The following is a 21,978-nucleotide window of genomic DNA, read 5'->3' on the forward strand; positions in this document are numbered from 1 at the left end:
CTTTTATGTCTTTTTCTTTCCTTTTTATAATTTTTTTTAGTTAAATAGCTTAAACTTTAAATTATTGTATTTAACATTCTTTAAAGAAGTTAACAAATCGTTTTTTTTAAATAACCAGTAAATTTTAAAATATCAATTTTTTCAAAATAATTTCCAAAATAAACACCTTAAAAAAAGATGTGCTAGATGAACTGGTTCGTTCGTCTTGCATCAAGAGGAGGCGCCAAGGCCTTAGGATCCTGCATTGGAAGCCCCATGAAGAGGCACTAATGCTTATGGTGCATGCATTGTGCCTCATGAGGAGGCGCCAATGCTTATGGTGCTTACATGTCTTGACATGTTAGGCGCCTAGCCTCTTGGTACATGCATTTTATATCTCCTCACTATAAATACCTCGCCCTGTATGTAATATTTTTCACAGAAAATCTTCCCCTACTACCATATTTTCTTTCATTCAACTCCACGCTCCTTCAAGTTTTTGAGTTTTAACCATGTCTGAATACATTCACAAGCGAAATGCCGATTTAATATTTTCCGCCGTTGCGTCTCCGATAAAGATTCGACTCTGGAATATAGATTCGTTTGAACGTCTTAATCGGACGTTGAACAGTTGGTTAGATGGAGAAATTGGAGATGGTGAAAGGATTAGAAGAATCCAATGGCTTGTATCCACGTTCAACCAAAATGGAGAAGTGCGTGAATGAGTGGATATCAAGACTGACCGAGACGTTCATAGGATGATGCATTACATGTTCAAAACTGTTTCGATGGTTGTAATTGCATAGTTCTTGTATTGTAGTTGTTTTAATTGTTTGTGTTATTCTTTATGGAATGGTATTTTTCTCACAAACTTATAATATGAAATAAATTTAGTTTTTCATATATTGCAACAAAGGTACAGGTGAATTTATCTGGTTGTGCTCGTTCCAACACTAGGACAGTTAGTACGATTGTGACCTGGTTGACGATATGAACTACATAATCTAACCATTTTGTTTGTCGTATCCATTTCTGTTCGAATGCGGGTGCTGTTTGGGCGATCCTTTTTCTTCCTTCGCATAACTTCATTGTGCCAGACGATGTCCCCTTGATATTTTGGCCAGTAATCCTCTTTTGCTACTACGGAAAAAATAATTTTATAAACATTTAATAGGCTGGTGACTTTGTAAACGTCAGATAGCAAGCAAGATGGATTTCGAACCTTTGAACATGCCACAATGACATGGGAGTAGGGCGTACGAAAGGCTTGGAACTTTCTGCAGTCGGACCAACCACTATTTAGTTTGACTCTATATTGTCCCATCGGCATGCCCTCATTGTGATCCATGGACTCGACAACACTATACCAACCTTTAGTGAAGTCAAACACTGTGACCACATGTGTGTTTGCTTTGACAACTTCATGTCTAATGAATTTCATTGAAGCGTCATTGAACAACTGCCCAGATTGCAACACTGAACTCCATTTGGAACGTCTGGTCTCAAATAACGCTCCTAGCCTGAAATATGTTGTCTGCACCAAAGCGGTTATAGGTAGGTTACAGATGCCTTTGAAGATAGAGTTCATTGATTCCACAAGATTTATTGTCATGTGGCCCCAACGTTGACCGTTGTCGTATGCCCTAGTCCACTTCTCCAATGGAATATTGTCGATCCACCGTACTGCATCTCCGTATAGATGATAAGTCCATGAATGATAGAGTAAACTAGGACAACTCTACCTGCAACGAATTATTGGGTGCCCCTTTGTGTGACGACCAAACTGAGGGAGAGTCATCCAGTCAAACAAGGGGGCAAGGTATAAATTTAAAATACCTTAAACAATATTATGCGAGTATAATATTGTCCGAAGAATCAACCGAGTATGGGAAATTAATTAAAGCTCGGTGTTATATTATGATTTTATTTGATAATTTTTTATTTCCAGAAAGTACAAGTAGTTCAGTAAATATTATGTATTTATCGTTGTTACGCAACATTAATAAGGTAAGCACATATAGTTGGGGTTCAGCTGTGTTGGCCCATCTATATAGTGCAATGTGTAAAAATGCAAAAAAGAATACTTGCCCGTTTTTTTCTTGTGCGTATTTGCTACAAGCATGGGGTTGGTCAAGAATGTCGTCACTCGCCCCGATAAACGAGAACCCGTTCATGCTCCCGTTTGCAACAAAGTAAGGGTAAAACTTTACCATTTAATTAATTATATTTTATATTACAATTAAATGTAAATAATATTTTTCAATTTTTTTTATCTAAGGTGGTCAGTAAGGGGGATGAACTACAATAGGTGTCTGAAACACGCTATAGTAGTTTATCGCAATCTATTGGACCAGACGATGTAATACTCCTACACAACTATATTTTAATTTAAAAATACTTATCAAATTATTTATCATCTAATCGTTTTGTATTATTTTACAATTTATCTAGAGGCCATATCTGGGTCTTGATCATCATGTGAACCATGACGATGTTGTAGTTTGGACAGTAAAGACACCAATTATCCGGTTCACTACCGTGGAAATGCACTAGAGTGACTTGGTAAAACTGCAGTTCAGCATGGAACAACAGATTCCAGAACCTCCGACGTGTTTGAGGAATTGGCATAAAAAAAGAGTTGATCCCCAATGGGATTATTCCGAATGGAGAGAATTTGCAAAAGAGATGTGTCATCAATGGAGGAATCGACGACAACACATCTTAAACGAACCAGTCATCCATGGTGCAAGACCAACTCAACAATATATGACATGGTTTAGGTCAGTAACAACGCAACAATTTGTGTCTGAGCCGCGATATTTAATAGATCCACGCCAACTAACTTTGTCATCGTACGTCCAACAACAAGTCCCCGTCTAGCACCAATTTCAAACCACCCAAATCCAACAACCAACCTCACACCATCAACCTACCACATACACCCAACAACCAAACAACCAACTTCGCAACCCATTCATGCCATCCACCCAACAACCAAACACCCAACGTCGCAATCCATTCATGCCACCCACCAAACCACAAAGTCAAGAATCAAACCCTACCCACCAACAACCATACGCTTCAACCACAACCGTTTATAGCCCAGACGATTCATATGAGTCACTTCATCGTAGCCCCCCACCAATGACCAATCAAACATCTCATCACCAAAACACACAACCATTATTTAATTATAGTACGTCCCAAGAACCATTGTTTCGTTTGCAAAACGATTCAATGTTCCAATTTGGGCAACTATACCGTCCACAATCCACCAAACTCCATCAACCTAACTACGAGGACATTGACACCGAACTCCATTACGGAAGCGTCGTTGGCCAGAGCCCCTCAGAATATTGGGAACAAATGATGACACATCTGTCAAATACCGCTGGAACTTCTGCCGGAACTTCACATCAGTCATCATTCGATCAGGTCAGCACACAAAGACCCCAAACACCTCAGGAAAATCGTGGGAGACCTCAGAGACAAACTAACGCACCTGGATGTGGAACAAGTGGACGTTTCAATCGGGCCGGTCATTAATTTTTTGTCAATCCCATGTAACATTTATTATATCATGAATGATTTTATTTTTTTAAAATTATTTTTTATTACTTCATAAATAAACAAAAATTAAAAAAATAATAACAAAAGGGTGTATGCACCAGATGAATTGGCGCATACACCACATGCAATAAGTAGGTGCCATAAGCATTGGCGCTTCCTTATGAGGCACAATGCAGACGCCATAGGCATTGGCGCCTCCTCATGAGGCTTCCAATGCAGGCGTCTTAGGCCTTGACGCCTATCAATGCAGGACGGATGCGTCAGTTCATCTGGTGCATCTTTTTTTAAAGGTGGTTATTTTGGAATTTTTTTAATTTTATTTTATTTTAAAATTTATTTTGAAAATGATAATTATTTTAAAAAAAAAAAATTCTAACAAAGCCCTAGCCTAAGAGCACTTTTTGTCCTTAATATATAATCCCTTAAAGAAACACAAATCACTATTGAGAGTTTTATCTCAATTGATTTCTTAATTAAAAAAATGATGTGATTGAATATACTTGTAAACAATTTTTTCTTCAGTTCATAACTGAAACACACATTAACTAAAAAAGAAAAAGAAAATACACATCTAAGAGACATGTCATGCTTATGAAAAAGCAACTAACCAATTAAACTATATTTTTTAATGTAAACTAATGCAAATTGAAACATAAAATGAAACCAAACATCAAAACATCAATACCAACGAAATCACAAATATCCATAGCAAAATCCACCACAACACAATCACACAACTTGATCAACTTAATCCAACCATATCAGAATATAAAATAAACCCTCCATAAATAAAAAGTACTGCATTGTCCATGACAATAAATACTATAATTTAAAAGTACATTTTTTTGTAATTTTGTATGCTATAGTTAAATTTCCAAATGCAATTTGCTAGTAACTTTATAAAAATGTGGCGGCAATTTAACTCATGAGTTAAACAAATTTACACAATCAGAATCTTATAACAGTTTAAACTATAGTTTAAAAGATTCACTGATTCACAAAATCCAAACACATTTCTTTGTCTTCATTGTTTTGTGTCTATTCTATTCACATATAGCTAAGTATAATCTAGCTGTCTATAAACTTTATCTTATATTTCTTTTTTTCTGAATTTTTCCATTTCTATTTTCTAGCTATGTCATTCATCTTCTTCTTCTTGCTTCAAAATCCTTTGCATTGAACCTTCTTATGGCTTCAAAAGCTTTGCTTCCACCACCACTTTCTTCAAAAGGTTCTTCTTCATCTCGGTTCAAAAGGATAGTAGGTTCGGTTTCAGAGAGATCAAATCCGAAGTCTAATGTTTCAGAAGATTCAACCATGGATGAAGCTTCCGTTATTTCAGCAGTGATTGGTATTCTAAGTGGTTACATAGGAAGATACGTAAAAGATGATAGTTTCAGAAGAACAATAAGAGACAAATGTAATTCATTTTTGAATCGAACAAGAACGAAACAAGATTCAGATGATATTGATAATGATAATGATAATGAGGATGAGGATGAAATCTTTGTGAAAATGGATTTCTGTATGGAGAAAATGAACACATTGATAGAAGATCATCATCAAGGAACAAAGAAACAAGTTACAATGATGAAAAGCATAAGAAGCTCCATTGAGGTTTTAACCAAAATAGCTTCTTCTAAATCATATCTTTCATCTTGTGCTGAACTTTACTTAGCAATAGCTTACAAGCTTCTGAGAAACGATAGAGTTTCTTCAAAGCATTTACTTCAAGTGTTCTGTTATTCGCCGAATTTGGCTAGAACTTATCTTCTTTCTGACCTTTGGGAGCATTTGTTTCTTCCTCATGTTCTTCATCTTAAGATTTGGTATACTAGTGAATTCGAGTTTCTTTCGAATGAAGTTCATGTTGGTGAGAAGGAAAAAAAGATGAAAGTTTTGAACAAAGTTTACAATGAGAAAATGGATAGTGGAACTTATCTTTTTGCTATGTATTATAAGCAATGGCTTAAAGTTAGTGGTGCTAGTGTGCCTCCTCTTCCTATTGTTCCTTTGCCGTCAAGGCCGAGCTGTAGATCGTCGAGAAGAATGTCTTCGGATTCTACCATTTCGAATTCTTCGATTAATCCGAACTTGTAAGTAATATGAACTTTCTTTTGCTTTCGTTTCGTTATCGAGCAAGAAATTATATAGAATGTGCTTTAAAATTTTGGTTTTTCGTAACAGATACAAGGCGGTGTTTGGCCTGAAAGAAGAGAAGCAAAAACCTATTAGTCTTGGCGAGCAGACCGGAATTTCGACACTAAGCAAAGGATTAGAGATTGATAAAAAACTATATGGAGATGATTATAAATACAGTTCGGTTCAGGTTAGTTACAGATGCTAAAAATCTATTTAAATTGACTTATTTGAACTTATCTGCGGAAAGTACTCGTGAGACTACTTGAAAGAGTTTGTAGAAACAACTTGAAGTTTATGATAAATGCTTAATTAAATCAGAAATTTAATATTTTTTCTCACTTGTGACAGAAAGAAGACATGTTATCATTTGGAAGATCATCAAATCATAGTGACAAGAATCAAGCTCATAGATTGGATTATTTTAAGTGCTTATCTTGCAGGTTCATACCAACAGATAGCATGGCGAAAATCAGTTATATCAAATCTAAGAATGCTTCTTCAAGTGTTCTTTCAAGTGAGTTAGTTGAAGCTATTACAACTATATGTTCATCCAATATTTTAACCGAATGCGAATTCACTATTCGCGTCGTTACCAAAGCTTGGTTGAACTCACCTGGTGATCCTCTCATTGAAGAAGCATTGACACAAACTAGTGTCATTGAAGGTATCTTAGAGGTGTTATTTGTCTCGACCGAAGACGAAATTCTTGAACTGATTATATCGATTTTAGCCGAGTTAATCACAAGAAACGACGCGATTAGACAAATCATACTCAATTCTGATCCTCAGCTTGAAATTTTTGTGAGACTTTTAAAAAGTACTAGTCTTTTTCTCAAGGCTTCGGTGCTTCTTTATCTGTCGAAACCAATGGCGAAACAAATGATATCGACGGAATGGGTGCCATTGATACTTAGAGTGATGGAATTCGGCGATAAACTGCAGACACTTTTCACAGTTCAATGTAGTCCTCAAGTTGCCGCGTTTTACATTTTGGACCAACTTTTGAACGGTTTCGATGAAGATAAGAACTTAGAGAATGCAAGACTAGTTCTTTCACTCGGCGGGTTGACACTTTTAATGAAAAGAGTTCAAGAAGGAGAGATTCATGAGAGGGAGAATTCTGTTTCGATGATTTTATGTTGCGTTCGAGCCGAAGGAAGCTGTAGAAGCTACTTGGCCGAAAATATTAACAAGAGTTCTTTGCTCGAACTCATTGTTCTTGGAAGGAAACAAAGTTCAAGTCGCTACGCATTGTCTTTGCTATTTGAATTGCTTTACCTCGATAGGTACATAGTTCTTATTCTTATGATACGTTATACTGTCAATAAATATAACTGTCTGTAATAAATATAATTGTCAGTAACTGGCTATGATTTGTTGACAGTATAAAATTTTTTACACTGACGCAGCATGAAAATTGAACTTTTTTTAAATTTCGATATTATTTTGGAAAACACAACAGAAGAACCAAGATTACGAAATTCTTGAGAGGACTTAAAGATGGATGGAATGGATTAAACACAATGCACATTTTCTTCATTTACCTTCAAAAGGCTTCACCAGAAGAAAAGCCTTTAGTTGCAGTGATACTATTGATGCTTGATCTTATGGTAATTTCACTCAACTTAAGTGATTATTGAATAAGTTCAAGAGTTCACTAATGCAATAGCAGATATGTTGCAGGAAGATAATCATGTCAAGGGGAGCATATATAGAGAAGAAGCTATTGAGGCAATTGTAGCTTCTTTAAATTGTCAAATATGTGATGATACAGTTCAACAACAATCAGCAAAAGCTCTACTTTTATTAGGAAGCCATTTCTCTTATGCAGGAGAATCACTTATGGAAAAACTGCTTTTACAAAAAGCAGGTTTCCAAGAATTTTCCTTACAAGATTCATTTCCTATTCACAAGGTAAGCTTTTACGTTGCATTCGATTATTTTTCGGTGTTTGCTCAAAAAAATAACTATGTATGTGTTTGTTTATATAATAAGGAGGAAGAAGAAGCTGAAAGCTGGCACAAAAAAGCAGCTTATGGCTTATTCAAAAGTGGAAATAAGAAATTGCTATCTTCGCTTGCAAATTGTTTAGCCAGTGGCATCCCTTGTTTGGCTCGTTCAAGTCTTACAACTATTTCATGGATGTGTAGCTACCTACATTTAGTTGAAGATTCAAAGTTTTCATCAATGGCTTTCTCAATCCTAGCACCACATTTGTTACAATCATTGAGTTATGATAATGATGTTGAAGAAAGAGTTCTAGCTTCATATTCTTTGTTGCATCTTACAAAAAATTCAGGTATCGATTTTATTTCTCTCCTAACTATCTATCTGGTCTCTATACGAAAGAAACATATACATCAATTATTCAATGAATTTAAATTTTTTGCAGGATGTGTTCCTACCCTACCGTCGTTAAACAAAGATTCAATCACGCATTTAAGAAATCTCTCCCTAGTGACATGGACGGCAAATGAGCTTATATCGATATTTACAAAAAGAAGCATCTAATAGGCCAATTTCATATTTAAGCGTGTATGTTTGAATCAACAGCAAATTTGTCAAAACATCTTAGATTTATCATTTCACATAAGAGCGATTGTAATCATGTATCCATGAATTTTGTATAGTTGATGAGTTATTTAAGAGAAGTGAAAACATTCCACCAAAAGAAACCTAATATTTGTTTTATTCATAATAGCTTATGATTTCAATATGAGAAAATTTGAAAAGTATGTTTAGCCAAAAAAGAAATGATTACAAAAATGGAAGTTTCAAAAGAAGAGAAGAGTGCTAGGACATGCCTAACATAGATTCATCTGGACCTCAGTGTCATATTTGTCCTAGAATACAAAATTTGTACTAATGTTACACCTGTTTCTGTGTTTGCACCCTCTCACATGGGTAACAGAAATAAATTATTGGACTAAGAGGGAAACTTTTTATTTATATTTTATTTATTTACACATGTATAGCAACTTATCTCTTGTTCATGTGCAACTGTTTGTTATAGATTGTGACAGTGTGAACATTCAGAAACAGAATCTCTTGGATTAAAAAATCTTCATTTTTTGGAATAGTTTTGTAGTTATGATGTGGTCTTGTTGATTTGTTTAAGTTGGAAATCAATCACACAAATGAATTAAATACAAGATCTTATAACAAAACTTTGAATCATCTCATTTATACATTGTTGTAACATTTTTCTCATATAAACCTCTACCTCACACTTGGACACCAACATAATGGTTTACATCTAACTGACAATTGTACTCTCCTTATGGTAAATATCCATCAATCATTCTACAATTATATGCAATGCCCTCATGAAGAGGACAAATAAATATCTCTTGACAACAAGTACTACTCATACTCACACACACACTTTGTTATTAGTGTTTATCCTAGACACATCCTTCTCATAAATGAAACTCTAGCTAACCTTTCATTGTCTAGTACCACTATCTTCTTTCCATGATAATTCCTCATCCTCACGCCAGGGTCCCAATACCTTTTGGCAACTTACTGTTGCGATTGGACCATAACATTTTGTATCACAATCCAATCTAGTACTACTATCTTCTAATATTTCTAATATGTGACTTGCGTTCATTTTAGTATAACTTGGCACTTATCAGCTATATTATGTATCAGAATATTGGTCACCCCACCCAATAACACTTGCATGAGATGATGAGTCTCTTCCAACTTAACCAGATGTCCTGGATTCGAATTAAGCTATAGGCATGCAACAGTTTGCCGTCTATTATAATCCTACAAGACTCTAGAGATTAATTTCTGCAGTTGCACGCGGAAAATAATGAGTTCATAAAAAAAAAATATTGGTTACCCCACCAATGTTCTTCCATTGTTCTAATAGTGTTGAGATATCTAATCTGAAAATTTTGATGAAAAATGTTCACATGGTCCCTTCTTGTCGCTCTTTATAATGTCCATGTCATCACGTGACAGTCTTTATGCAACGTAGGAAAATAATGTAATGAATTGAAGAAATTGGAACCATATGAGGGAAGGACCACAGAACAGAACATTTCCTATATTGTTAAGGCAAAAGTCACTGTGAAAACAAGAACATGATTATAGTTTGAACTCAAAGTTAAGGTCCCGTTTGATATCTGGTATTTGTCCAAGGATTAAAACAAAGTAAGTATTTTTTTTTAAATAATCATTTTTTTTAAAATTTAAATACCAAAATAATCAATTCTTTAAAATAATTATCAAAATAATCATATTTTTTATCTGATGCGTCATATGAACTGACACATCCAATAACCATTCAAAGAAGACGTCATTGGAGCTGACACATGCTCTCAATGGCATTGCACTTAGGCGCCATAGTAGCTAACGCATGCATGTGTGGTTTAGTGTGTGCGCCCATGCATGCATGTGTGGTTTAGTTGGCGCATGCTCCCAAAGACATTGCACTTAGGCGCCATTGTGTCATGTGTGTGTGGCGCCTAGAGCATTGGCGCATGCATTCATGGTTTCATATATAAATAACATGCGCATCTTCCATACTTTTTCAGACAACTTCTTACCCTCCAATCTCATTTTCTTTCATTCTACTTTAATCTCCTTCAATTTTTTTTATTTAACCATGTCTGAATATATTCACAAGAGAAATGTCGATTTAATCTTTTCAACGGTGCAACCTCCGATAAAGATTCGAATTTGGAATATAGAACCGTTTGAACGTCTTAATCGGACGTTGAACCGTTGGTTAGATGGAGAAATTGCAGATGGTGAAAGGATTAGAAGAATTCAATGGCTTGAGTCCACGTTCAACCAAAATGGAGAAGTGCGTGTATAGGTGGATATTAAGACTGACAGAGACGTTCACATGATGATGTATAATATGTTCAAAATTGTTTTGATGGTTGTAATCGTTTAGTTATAGTAATGGTATTTTATTTGTTGTAGTTTGTTGTGTTGTTGCTTATGTGTTGCTTGTGTGTTGAATGTGTTGTATTTGTTTGTGATGGTATTTCCTCACAAAGTTATCATATGAAATAAATATTTTTTTTAATATAAAGTAAAAGAGGTACAATTAAAATTATCTTGTTGTACTTGTTTCAACACTGGGACAGTTAGTACGGTTGTGACAGGGCTGACGACATGAACTATATAATCGAACCATTTTGCCCGCCGTATCCATTTCGGTTCGAATACGGGTGTTGTTTGGGCAGTCCTTTTTCTTTCTTCGCATTACTTCATTGTGCCAGAGAATTTCCCCTTGATATTCAGGCCAGTAATCCTCTTTTGCAACCACTGAAAAGCTAATTTTGTAAATATTTGATAGGCTTATGACTTTGTAAACGTCAGATAGCAAGTATGATGGATCCCTTCGAACCGTTGAATATGTCGCAATGACATGGGAGCAGGGCATACGAAAGGCTTGGAACTTTCCGTAGTCGCACCAACCTCTATCTAGTTCCACTCTGTATTGTCCCATCGGCATGCCTTCATTGTGATCCATGGACTCGGCAACACCTTACCAACCTTTAGTACGGTCAAACATCGTGACCACGTGTGTGTTAGCTTTGGCAGCTTTGTGTCTAATGAATTTTATTGAAGCATCACTGAACAACTGCCCAGATTGTAACAATGAACTCCATTTGGAACGTCTGGTCTCAAACAGCGCCCCTAGCCTGAAATATGTTGCTTGCACTAAAGCGGTTATAGGTAGGTTTCAGATGTCTTTGAAGACAGAGTTCATTGATTCCACAAGATTTGTTGTCATTTGGCCCCAACGTTGACCGTTATCGTATGCCCTAGTCCACTTCTCCAATAGAATACTGTCGATCCATTGTACTGCATTTGTGTTTGACAATCTGATGTCTTTGCGGTAGTGTTTGAAAGAAGGTTATATTAATGCATAATCTGCGTTGACAACCTTCTTCCACAACGTTTTGTCTTTGATCTCTCGCATAAAATTTGGAGCGATATGTCGAATGCAATAGACATGCGTCGACGGAGGATCCTGCCAACCATTATCAATGTTTTTGTAGGCACTCACTATTGAAGGGTGTCAGTCAGAGATCAAACATAAGTTAGGTTGAGGAACAACGTGCAATCAGAGATTTTTTAGGAAAAAACTTCATCCCTCAGCAGTCTCCCCTTCAACTATGGCAAAGGCGATTGAAAAAATATTGTTGTTGTCATCTTGTGCCACTGCCATCATTTGTGTCTGAACCAAGGTATTTGATTGATCCACGCTAACTAGATTCGTCATCTATGCTCAACAACAAATCCTCATCCAAAAACAATGTCAACCCACCTAAACCCAACGACCAACTTCACACCATCACCCTACCATATAAACTCAACAACCAAACACGCAACCTCGCAATTCATTCATACCACACACCCAAACTCAAAACCAAGAATCAAACCCTAACCACCAACAACCATACGCATCCACCACAACAGTCTATAGCCCAGATGATTCATACGATTCAGCGTCATGTCATCGTAGCCCTCCACCAATAACCATTCAAACATCTCATCGCCACAACACCCAACCATTGTTTAACTATAGTACACCCCAGGAACCATTGATTTGTTTCCAAACCGATTCAATGTTCCAATTCAAGCAACCATACTGCCCACAATTCACCCAACTACAACGATCCAACTACGATAACATGAGCACCAAACTCAATTACGGAAGCACCGTTGGCGACAACCCCCTCAGCTATTGGGGACAAATGATGACACATCTATCAAAGACCACTGGACCTTCCACCGGACCTTCACACCAGCCACCATTGGATCATGTCATCACTCAAAGACCCCAAACACCTCAAGAAAATCGTGGGAGACCTAGAAGACAGACTAACGCACCTGGATGTGGAATAGTGGAGCGTTTCAATCGGGCGGGTCTGAATTTCTTGTCAATTCTATGTAATTTTTCAATATAATATAAATATAATTTTATTTTCAGTATTTCTTTTAATTAATTATAAATTTGACATTTAAAATGTTTTGTTTAAAAGTGAAAGGTGCATGCGCCACATGCATTGGCAAATACACTATGTAGTGTATGCATGTGGCAATGCATATGGCACCAAGGCATGCATGCGTCAATGCATGTGGCGCCTACATGCATTGACTTTGCATGTATGCGTCTGCACTCTGGGCGCCTCCTATGTACCTTAGTTGGATGCGTCAGTTCAACTGGCGCATCAGTTAAAAAAGGTGGTTATTTTGGTATATTTTTTGAAATTTTGATTATTTTGGTATTTGATTTGAAAACATTGGTTATTTAAAAAAAATCACAAAGTAATCCATTTAAGTATAAGTGAAAAATATTTGGTTTATTTGTTGAACCAAAATATGTACTTTTTTTTACTTATATTTTATTTATTCTCACACAAAAAGTATATATTTTTATGTGTATACATGAATATGAATACAAATTTGAATTTTGCTCCACCGTGAATTTTAAAATTTGTTGGTTTTTATGATAAGTGGTTAGAGTTGATAGAGAACTATGTAGCACTGATATTTCTGGAAAAACATATATGTCTTTGTCTGTGTTGGTGTTAGACACCTGCACCGACACTTCTGATTACGTTTAACTTATTTATATTTTTAAAAACTATTATCGATGTCATTGTGTCAGTGTCGAAGTTGTGTTTGTAAGAATTTAGATACTTAAATGTCTCAATCATTCAAGCTTCTCATGAAGGAACGCCCAAAATTACCTACGACTCAAGTGCCCTAATTTCCACTTGGTTTTTCGGCACCCATTCATGTTGTGGCTAATCAAAGGAACAATCAGTTGGAAAATATCCTGAAATCCTTCATACAAGAAACTAAGAACCAGTTTCAAGCTCAAAGTATAAGCATAAAAAATTTGGAGAATCAAGTCGGACAAATAGCTTTTGCACTCAATTCTAGAACTACGGGAGAACTTCCAAGCTCTACCGAAACTCCAACATCTATCTCTGGTAATAAGAGTATTGAAACATGTAAGGTTATAAAATTGGGAAGTGGAAAGGAATTTGAAGGATTAACACAACAAGGTCAATCTCAACCAAGGAAAACTCTGATGACCTCTAACACTTCAGAAGAAGAAGATCCAAATTTTACTACAACAATACCCCTGTATGAAATTGAGAAAGATGGTTTGCATGCTGAACAGACCACTCTGAAAACTTCTAGAACAACTGATGTACCAACAAAGCAGTTACCTGATACACCAGAAGTCAGCAAAACACCCAGGTTCATATAAGAAAGACCATCGCCACCTATTCAACAAAGGATCATAAAGGCAAAAGAGGAACACCAATTTCGCAAGTTCATGGAGATTCTAAATCATCTACACATCAACATACCCTTGATTGAAGCCATCCAAAAAATGCCAAATTATTCCAACTTTATGAAAGATTTTACGACCAAAAGGAAAAAAATGGAAAAGTTCACTATGTTGGCCTTAACCCAATAGTGTAGCCAACTAGTTCAAGGGAAACTACCTTCCAAGATGAAGGACCTAGGAAGTTTCATTATACCTTGAAACATAAGAGATCCCTTTTGTAGTACGACATTATGTGATCTTGGAGCAAGTATAACCTCATGCCCTTATGTATCTTCAAGAAATTGGGCATTGGAGCTACTAGGCAAAGTATTTGCTATCCTCAAGGAAAAATTGATGATGTATTGGTAGAGGTTGACAAATTTTCATTCACAGATGATTTTAATATCGTGGACTTTAATGATGATGAAGAGACCCCCATTCTATTAGGAAGACCTTTTGTTTCTACGGGAAGAACGTTGATAAATGTGGGAAGTAAGTGGCTTTTAATGTTCTTAATGCATCAAAGTACCCTAAAGAAGTTGTGGTTGATTGCTTATTAATCTCTAGTTGGGAAACCATCATCCAAAAACAACTCATGGATAAAAACAAAGAGTTAGAACTATAATTAGGAAAATTAGAGAAGGTTTCATTAGTGAAATAAGGAATTGTGAGTGGACCCATGTGCTAACTGGGAAGGAGGAAAGAACACTTTGAAACCCTATATATTACAGCTGAATTGGTGAAGGATAATACTCCATCTATAAAGAAACCCCCTAAATTGAAACTCAAATAATTACCTTCTCACTTGCAATATGCATACCTAGAGGAAAGATAAAAGGTGTATGTGATTATTGCTACTGACCTGACTGACGAGCAGATGTGTCTACTTATGGCTCTTTTGAAAAAACATAAAAAAGCTACGGCTTGGAAGATATATGACATCAAAGGAATAAGCCCTACTGTGTGCATACATAGAATTCAGTTGGAGGATAACACCAAGAATAATATTGAGATCCAAAGAAGACTAAAACTCATCATGAAGTATGTAGTAAAGAAGGATATCACCAAGTGGTTGGATACTGGAATTATCTACCTTATTTTTGATAATGTGTGGGTAGGCTCTATTCAACGCGTTTTGAAGAAAGGTGGCATGACAGTAATTGAAAATGAGCAGAATAAGTTTATTCCTACAATAACAATCATCGGTTGGAGGATATGCATGGACTATAGGAATCTAAACAAGGTCATAAGAAAAGATCATTTCCCTTTCCCATTCATTGACAAAATGTTGGATAGGTTGGTTGGTAAAGAGTTTTATTTTTTTCTTGATGGTTATTCAGACTACATTCAGATTACAATAGCCCTATAGAACCAAGAGAAGACAACCTTCACATTTCCTTATGGAACCTTTGCTTTTAGAAGGATTCCATTTTGATTATCTAACACCCTACCACTTTCTAGATATATATGATGTAATCTTTTCTGATTTGATTGAATACTCCACGAAAGTGTTCATAGATGATTTTTTAGTATTTAGGGAATCCTTCAAAAAAATGCTTGAACGATCTGGAGATGGTACTCACCATATGCGAAGAAAGCAACATGGTCCTGAATTAGGAAAAGTTTCATTTCATGGTTAAGGAAGGATTTGTTTAGGGCACAAAATTTCAAATGAATAATTAGAGGTGAATCAAGCCAAAATTAAAGTTATTGCAAAGTTGTCGCCTCCTTCTTACATCAAGGGAATATAAGTTTCGTAGGTCAAGTTGGATTCTATAGAAAGTTCATCAAGGATTTTAAAAATCATAAAACCTTGTGTCTATTACTACATCATAACGTGCCATATGTTTTCAGCGATGAGTGTGACAAGGATTTTCGGCTTTTGAAGGCAAGCATTGATCTCAGCATCCATTGTATAGACTAATGATTGGACAAAGTTGTTTGAGCTAATGTCAGGTATATGATTTTCACCCTTATTTGCATATTTCGAGGGAGCAAGTATGGCCGAACCAGATGCTCAAAGATTGGAAGATCGTCTCTTTAGGGATTGGTAACATTTTTTATATCTTGTACTACAAAGTATGAGGAAATGAAATATATGTAGTATTATTGTTTTTACTTGCTTAAGGCGTATATATTTAATCCTTAGTACCTTGCTCCTGACTCTGTGTGAACTTAAAAGCTTTTCCCTCGAAGTTTATTGAATGTCTCTAGAGTCATGCTCGGTCAAGGATCGGTACCCTTCCCCTAGGTGAAAACCTGGTTCGAGGTTAACGTGTGGTCAATCCATCACGGCCTATAGAGTAGCTAGCTACTATAGGGGTGGAGAGTTATTGTCATTTTAGTGGTTGTTCCACTTTCTTTGCATGTGTGCTTTATGTTGTATTTTTTATTATTATTATGGTCGCATGCTTGTGGAATTTGTGATAGCAGCCTTGAGTCTTTGTGTTGGCAGCTTCAATCCCTTAGGTCGTATCTCAGACTCGTCGTTACCTTACACAGTTTCAAAGAAAATAGACATTTCAAAATTTTCAATTCTTAATTAACAATTGGGAGTTTATCGTACACTTGTGAAATGATTAATCATATGAGAAATAATATCAAATACAAATTTGAAAATATAACCAGGTGGACTGGACGCCGCTTATTCTCCCTTTTCTATATCTTATCGGGTTAGCTACTTCTGGGAGGTCGGATGTTCATGCCCCTGAGCTGGTTGTAACACCCTAGTTTTTATTCAGCATTTATTTAATTATTTATTGGACTTAATTGAGTCATTTATTTAAATAATTATTTTATTTAAATTATGTTGGGTTGGTCGATGTCAACATTTGTGGTGTTTGTGCTAATTTAATTAGTTAGTGAGAATTAATTATTAAATCATTAGAATTTGAGAGAATATGAAGAATTGAGTCAGTTTTGTAAATTGAGAAAGTTAAGTGGTGAGTGAAGAGAAATGGAGTGTTAGTTAGGAAAAAATCATAATTATGAGAAATAATCAAAATATTATATATTCTGAAAACTAGAGAAAATTAGGCTTTAGATCCTTTTGTGTCAGTACGTGAAAACAAGGAGTTTAGAGAACAAGAACATCGGAAGGGGGAACTAAGGCTTAAGAGGAAAAACTCATAGGAGCTGCTCGATTTTGCTGATTTTGCAGGGATTACAAGATAAATGGGGGATTCTTCATCTAAAGATGCTTATATCATGAAATGGTATAGAGGTTTTCCTTAACCTCCAATAAGGTTTCGTGTTTCTCTATTATTTGATGATAAGTATGATGAATGAATGATTATGATTATGTTTTTCCATGAATAGATGTGATAAGTCTATGGGGAAATCAACTTTGCACTCTGGCGGAAAATCACTGATATCATCTGGAAAGACTTATGGAAAATCATACACCACATGTAACTCGCCAATCACAACTTTGCTTTTGGAATTCATAGAAGCTAATATCATAATACCTCAACATCATCTTTCATGCACTCATCAACTTGCTTAGCAGACACAAACAACTTAACACCTGCATCAAACTCTGGAAATGACATCGTCTTGTCGAAACAATTGATATGAACTTTGAATCTCCATCTTTAACAACTTCAGGAAACAACATTGACTTGTCCAATAACCTTCACTCTTGCAAACCGCGATACGATGAACCAACTCTCCACACCTGAAACATCTCAGAGAAGCATAAGCTTCTCCCCCACTTGTTTCAATCCCGCTCCTACATGCAAGCGGTTAGAAAAATAAACAAGCATCGATAGTGTTTTACACACATGTCACATATTATGGAATAAACAACAGTACAACAACCTAGTCAGACAGACCAACCTGCTCTTATACCACTATGCAACACCCAAAACCCCAAAACTTATAAAGTACTAAACGGAAATTCAAGGTGTCACCATTAGGGGTGTGCATGGTTCAAAACCATAACCAAATTGAACCAAATATATGGATCAGTTTGGTTTTTAAAACCACTTTGATAAAACCGGTTTATATTTTTAAAATCGGTTTATGTTTGGATCGGTTTGGTTAATAACCGGTTTGTACTAAAAAAATTATTTTTTGTTTGGATCAATTTTAAAACCAAATTTCCCTCTAATTTAATTTTCATTCCAACAACTTCTTAACTTTATCAAATCGCTCTTTAAATCAATCACTATTTTTAAATTTCAATCTGAAAAATCAAAATTAAGTAATTACCTATAAGATAGAAAAAAAAACAATTTTAAAAAAAGAGTTTTAAATTGGTATTTTTCAAACCAGTTTTTTTACAGTTTTATAAAAAAAACAATTTTATAAAAAAAACAATTTAAAAAAATTATAAAAATAAATCAGGTTTAAAAAATCATACGATGCAGTTTTATTGACGGTAGTTTTTTTTTTGCAGCTTCTCAATTTTATTTAAGAGGATAACTATCAACAATGTCACATTTAATTTTACAATAATAAAAAAGTAAAGTAATTGCCACGTCATTAAAAATAACTGACTAGTTGTAAGGAGAAATTAAAATGATAAAATTTTTGTTGACTTTTTTCAAACTCACAAATAACTAAGGATGAAATTGCCAACTTGTTTTCAGTTTGTTTTCTTTGCAAATATCCAAATATACAGGAAAAAAAACATTGAAAAACAAATTGTATACTAATACTATATTTTCTATACAAATCTTTAAAAACAGAAATCAATAGAAACAATTCACAACCAATTAAAGCTAAGAAAATGGATAAAAATAACTCCATAATACAACACACAATTACAAAATTACAAATTTACTACTCACAGAATTTGACTTGAACATTGTTAAAGAATACCAATATGAAAGCAAACATCACAACTTTCAATACCATTTACAATAGGATGCCGGTTTTGATGAATTGGGAATTTGGATTTTTGAGAATTAGGGATTCTGAAATTTGTGTTTTGGATTGATTTGAAATGATTATTGAAAAATGGTAACCGTTTACTTGAACCGGTTTTTAATAATGGTTACCGTTTTTTTTTTAATTTGATAAATGGATAACCAATTTCAAAATATAATTTTGGGTTTGGTTTTAAAGTTTGGATTAATTTGGATAGGAATTTGGTTCATGGTTATTGGTTATTTTGCACACCCCTAGTCACCACCGATAATCCTTCGAAACACATTAAAATCATTTGAAACTATGCATCGAAAAAATATTTTTCAACACAACTTCATAAATAAATTATAAACTCCAAAACAAAACAAAAAACATCAACTTCTAGAACATAATAAGTCTCGTTCATGATGTTACACGATCAGAGAAAAAAACTACTCATGTATTATTAACGATTAAAATGAAAACGAAGAGTAGCTCCAACAAGCAACATTCCAACACACACCAACAAGGAATCACTCCTAAGTATCTGCAAGATGTCCATGGTGGACAACATGAAGCAAAGGGGATGAGAAACAATAATCAATATAAACAGTTTAAAGAATACTAAGGTAGAGAATATTCATCAAGCATGCATTCATTACATAATCAATAAGAACATAGTCTCACACCCATTCATAACAATATGTACATATTCACAACCTATCAACAACATCATTAACAATAAACTACATATGCAAATGTGTATGCATTGTACTCCACAACTGAGTCATTATACATGCAGTATCATTCATGAACACTCAGGTTCATCTCGCTCCCGATCCTCACCATAGGACCAGAGCACACCAAACTCTATTACCATCACCATAGGTAATGTTTCACCAGCTCCCATATGGAACCAACTACTCGCCCCTGATCCCCACCATAGGACCAGAGCAAGACAAAATTCATTACCATCACCATAGGTAACGCTTCACTAATTCTTCATTAGAATTAGCTACTCGCCCCAATCCATACCACCATACCAAAGCACATCAAAACCATACTGAAGCCCATACACCATGGTGCATGACTCTCAATAACATGCATTATCACCATAAAGTTCATCAAAAGAATCACCATGCATATTTCACTGTTTATGCACAACATCATTCATCATATGCAACAACTAATCGATGTCATGATATTAACAAACAATAACAACTCAACAAATTAAACTTCATAAGCATCCATTCATGTTAATTCACTAAAACAACAATACATCATTGGATAAACACAACGATTCACTAACCGATCATACAAGTCGTCACAAACATTTCCACAGTAGACACATGATTATAATTCAAAACAATTCGCCAAGTGTGACCATGAGGTGGCTCTGCGTGTTAGCTTTACAACACTTCAAATGACATCTCATTTGGACTTACTGAACAAAAGTTTGGGCCAAAATCGACAAGTGGATCAAAGTACCGAAACAGGGACCAATCGATTATCCCAAACCTACTGACTTAATTTTTTTCAAAATTTTAATGAACCAATCACTAGGGCATAAAAGCATTGTATGGACCATCTCCTCCCATTTCAGACCCATGTTGAGCGGATGCATCAAAAGGCTCCACATGATCTCCATCCCCTTTGTTCCCTACAGGTATGTGAGCAAAGCTCTTCTTAACATGAGTGAAGCTCTCGTGCTGATTGACCAGTCCCGATGTGCCGATGTGACTGTCATTCTTCTTCATTCCAGTCTCTGCCTCCGCAACCCTTTCTCTTTGGGAAATTGCTAGCATTGTCTCTAGTAATTGATCCATCTTCTCCTGGATGGCGGTGATGTTCGTCCTCATAGTGGCCTGATTAGCCTCAACTTGCTCCAACGTCATCCTGTAGTTGCTTCGCGTCTCGTATCTGTGTTGATTAGTCAGCGTCACTGGATAAAGGGTAAAAAGGTTGGCTAAGTCTTTTTTAAAATGAAATATGTGATGGGGTAGATGCATGCAAATGAAAATGATATTTTTTTTCTTTTTATTTCCAGGGAGTTATTCATAATGGTTGTAGTTTTATTAAGCATTCGAAGAAACATAAAGTCAGGAAATAAAAGTGAGGATCATCCTCATTCATTCAGTTGGTCAAAGTACGGAATACAAATGTATAACCACCCGAACCAATACAACTCAAATATTAAACTCTTGCGGAATCATAAACTGAGTACAAGAAAAATGGGAAAATCACAAGCAGTTTTTCGGGTTATGAGTTCTTCCAACTCAAACTTGAACCTCTTCACCATTCCCTCGCACATCATAACAAAACCGATCACAGCGGGATGTGTGTCATCTTGGTCTAACCCCTCCACTGCCTCTCTCAATCTCCAAGGCATATCTCGAGCCATCCAATTGCAGAATTCTACCAAACCATTGAGCTTTGCACGATACCCATCTTTGTCTTTTTGTAAGAAGTCAATAGTTTTCCTGAACGCATCGTAGTCCTCGATAACCTGCTCTCTCTCCTTTAGCCATATCACACTGTCTTAATGGAAGGCTTCAAGTCTGTCTTTCTAATATTTAGCATATTCTCTGGCATCCTTTGCTTCTTGACATTTCTCAGCCCAAATCCCATGTGTGACTCGAGAAGCTTCAAGGGTTATTTCCTTAAGTCGGCGCTCGTGCTCCGCTTGGGTTTCAACATTGTGAAAGAGATAGTGAGATCATGTATCTTAGCCTCTAATGCCTCTCTAACTTCTTTCTTTTCTTATGTTACTCGTAGCCACCATCGCTTATTCTTTTGGCATTCTTTCTCAACCTATTTTAACTGCTCTTTGATAGTTTCTAAGCAGAGGTCACCTTGTTCTAGCCCACTTTCACCTTCTTTCTCTTATGTTCTTCCTTATCGACCTTTTCCTCAGTTGCCTCTAGCTGAGCCTTTTTCCGCTCTAATTCCCACTTCATCTCATTTCTTTCATTTGAAACTTGCTGGAGGCTGATCTTCAACTCTTCATTTTCTCGCCCAAGTCTTTCTATAGTAGCATTCAATGCTTCTACCTTCTCAAAGGATACATGGATAGGTTCTGGTGGTGGGGGTTGAGTAGGAGGATCGAGGATGAATGG

The 21,978-nt window shown here is 35.7% G+C and overlaps 1 protein-coding gene across 1 annotated transcript; it reads left to right on the plus strand.

Annotated features, from left to right (window-relative positions):
* The first annotated feature begins 4,588 nt into the window (after positions 1–4,588).
* Positions 4,589–8,640, plus strand: LOC127075777 (putative E3 ubiquitin-protein ligase LIN). The gene is made up of 7 exons (XM_051017247.1): positions 4,589–5,645; positions 5,737–5,878; positions 6,040–6,977; positions 7,154–7,301; positions 7,375–7,605; positions 7,687–7,990; positions 8,084–8,640. The coding sequence occupies exons 1-7, from the start codon at positions 4,738–4,740 to the stop codon at positions 8,200–8,202; spliced, it is 2,790 nt and encodes a 929-aa protein (XP_050873204.1). The 5' UTR covers positions 4,589–4,737; the 3' UTR covers positions 8,203–8,640.
* The last annotated feature ends 13,338 nt before the right edge of the window (positions 8,641–21,978 follow it).

This window comes from Lathyrus oleraceus, chromosome 1, assembly GCF_024323335.1.
Source record: "Lathyrus oleraceus cultivar Zhongwan6 chromosome 1, CAAS_Psat_ZW6_1.0, whole genome shotgun sequence".
Lineage (NCBI taxonomy): Eukaryota > Viridiplantae > Streptophyta > Magnoliopsida > Fabales > Fabaceae > Lathyrus > Lathyrus oleraceus.

Excerpts from the sequence above, each read along its gene's own strand:
- LOC127075777 (XM_051017247.1), top strand. The coding sequence starts at position 4,738 with ATGGCTTCAAAAGCTTTGCTTCCACCACCACTTTCTTCAAAAGGTTCT. Across the intron at positions 5,646-5,736 it reads TCTTCGATTAATCCGAACTT|ATACAAGGCGGTGTTTGGCC; the intron begins GTAAGTAATATG and ends TTTTCGTAACAG. Across the intron at positions 7,606-7,686 it reads ATTCATTTCCTATTCACAAG|GAGGAAGAAGAAGCTGAAAG; the intron begins GTAAGCTTTTAC and ends TTATATAATAAG.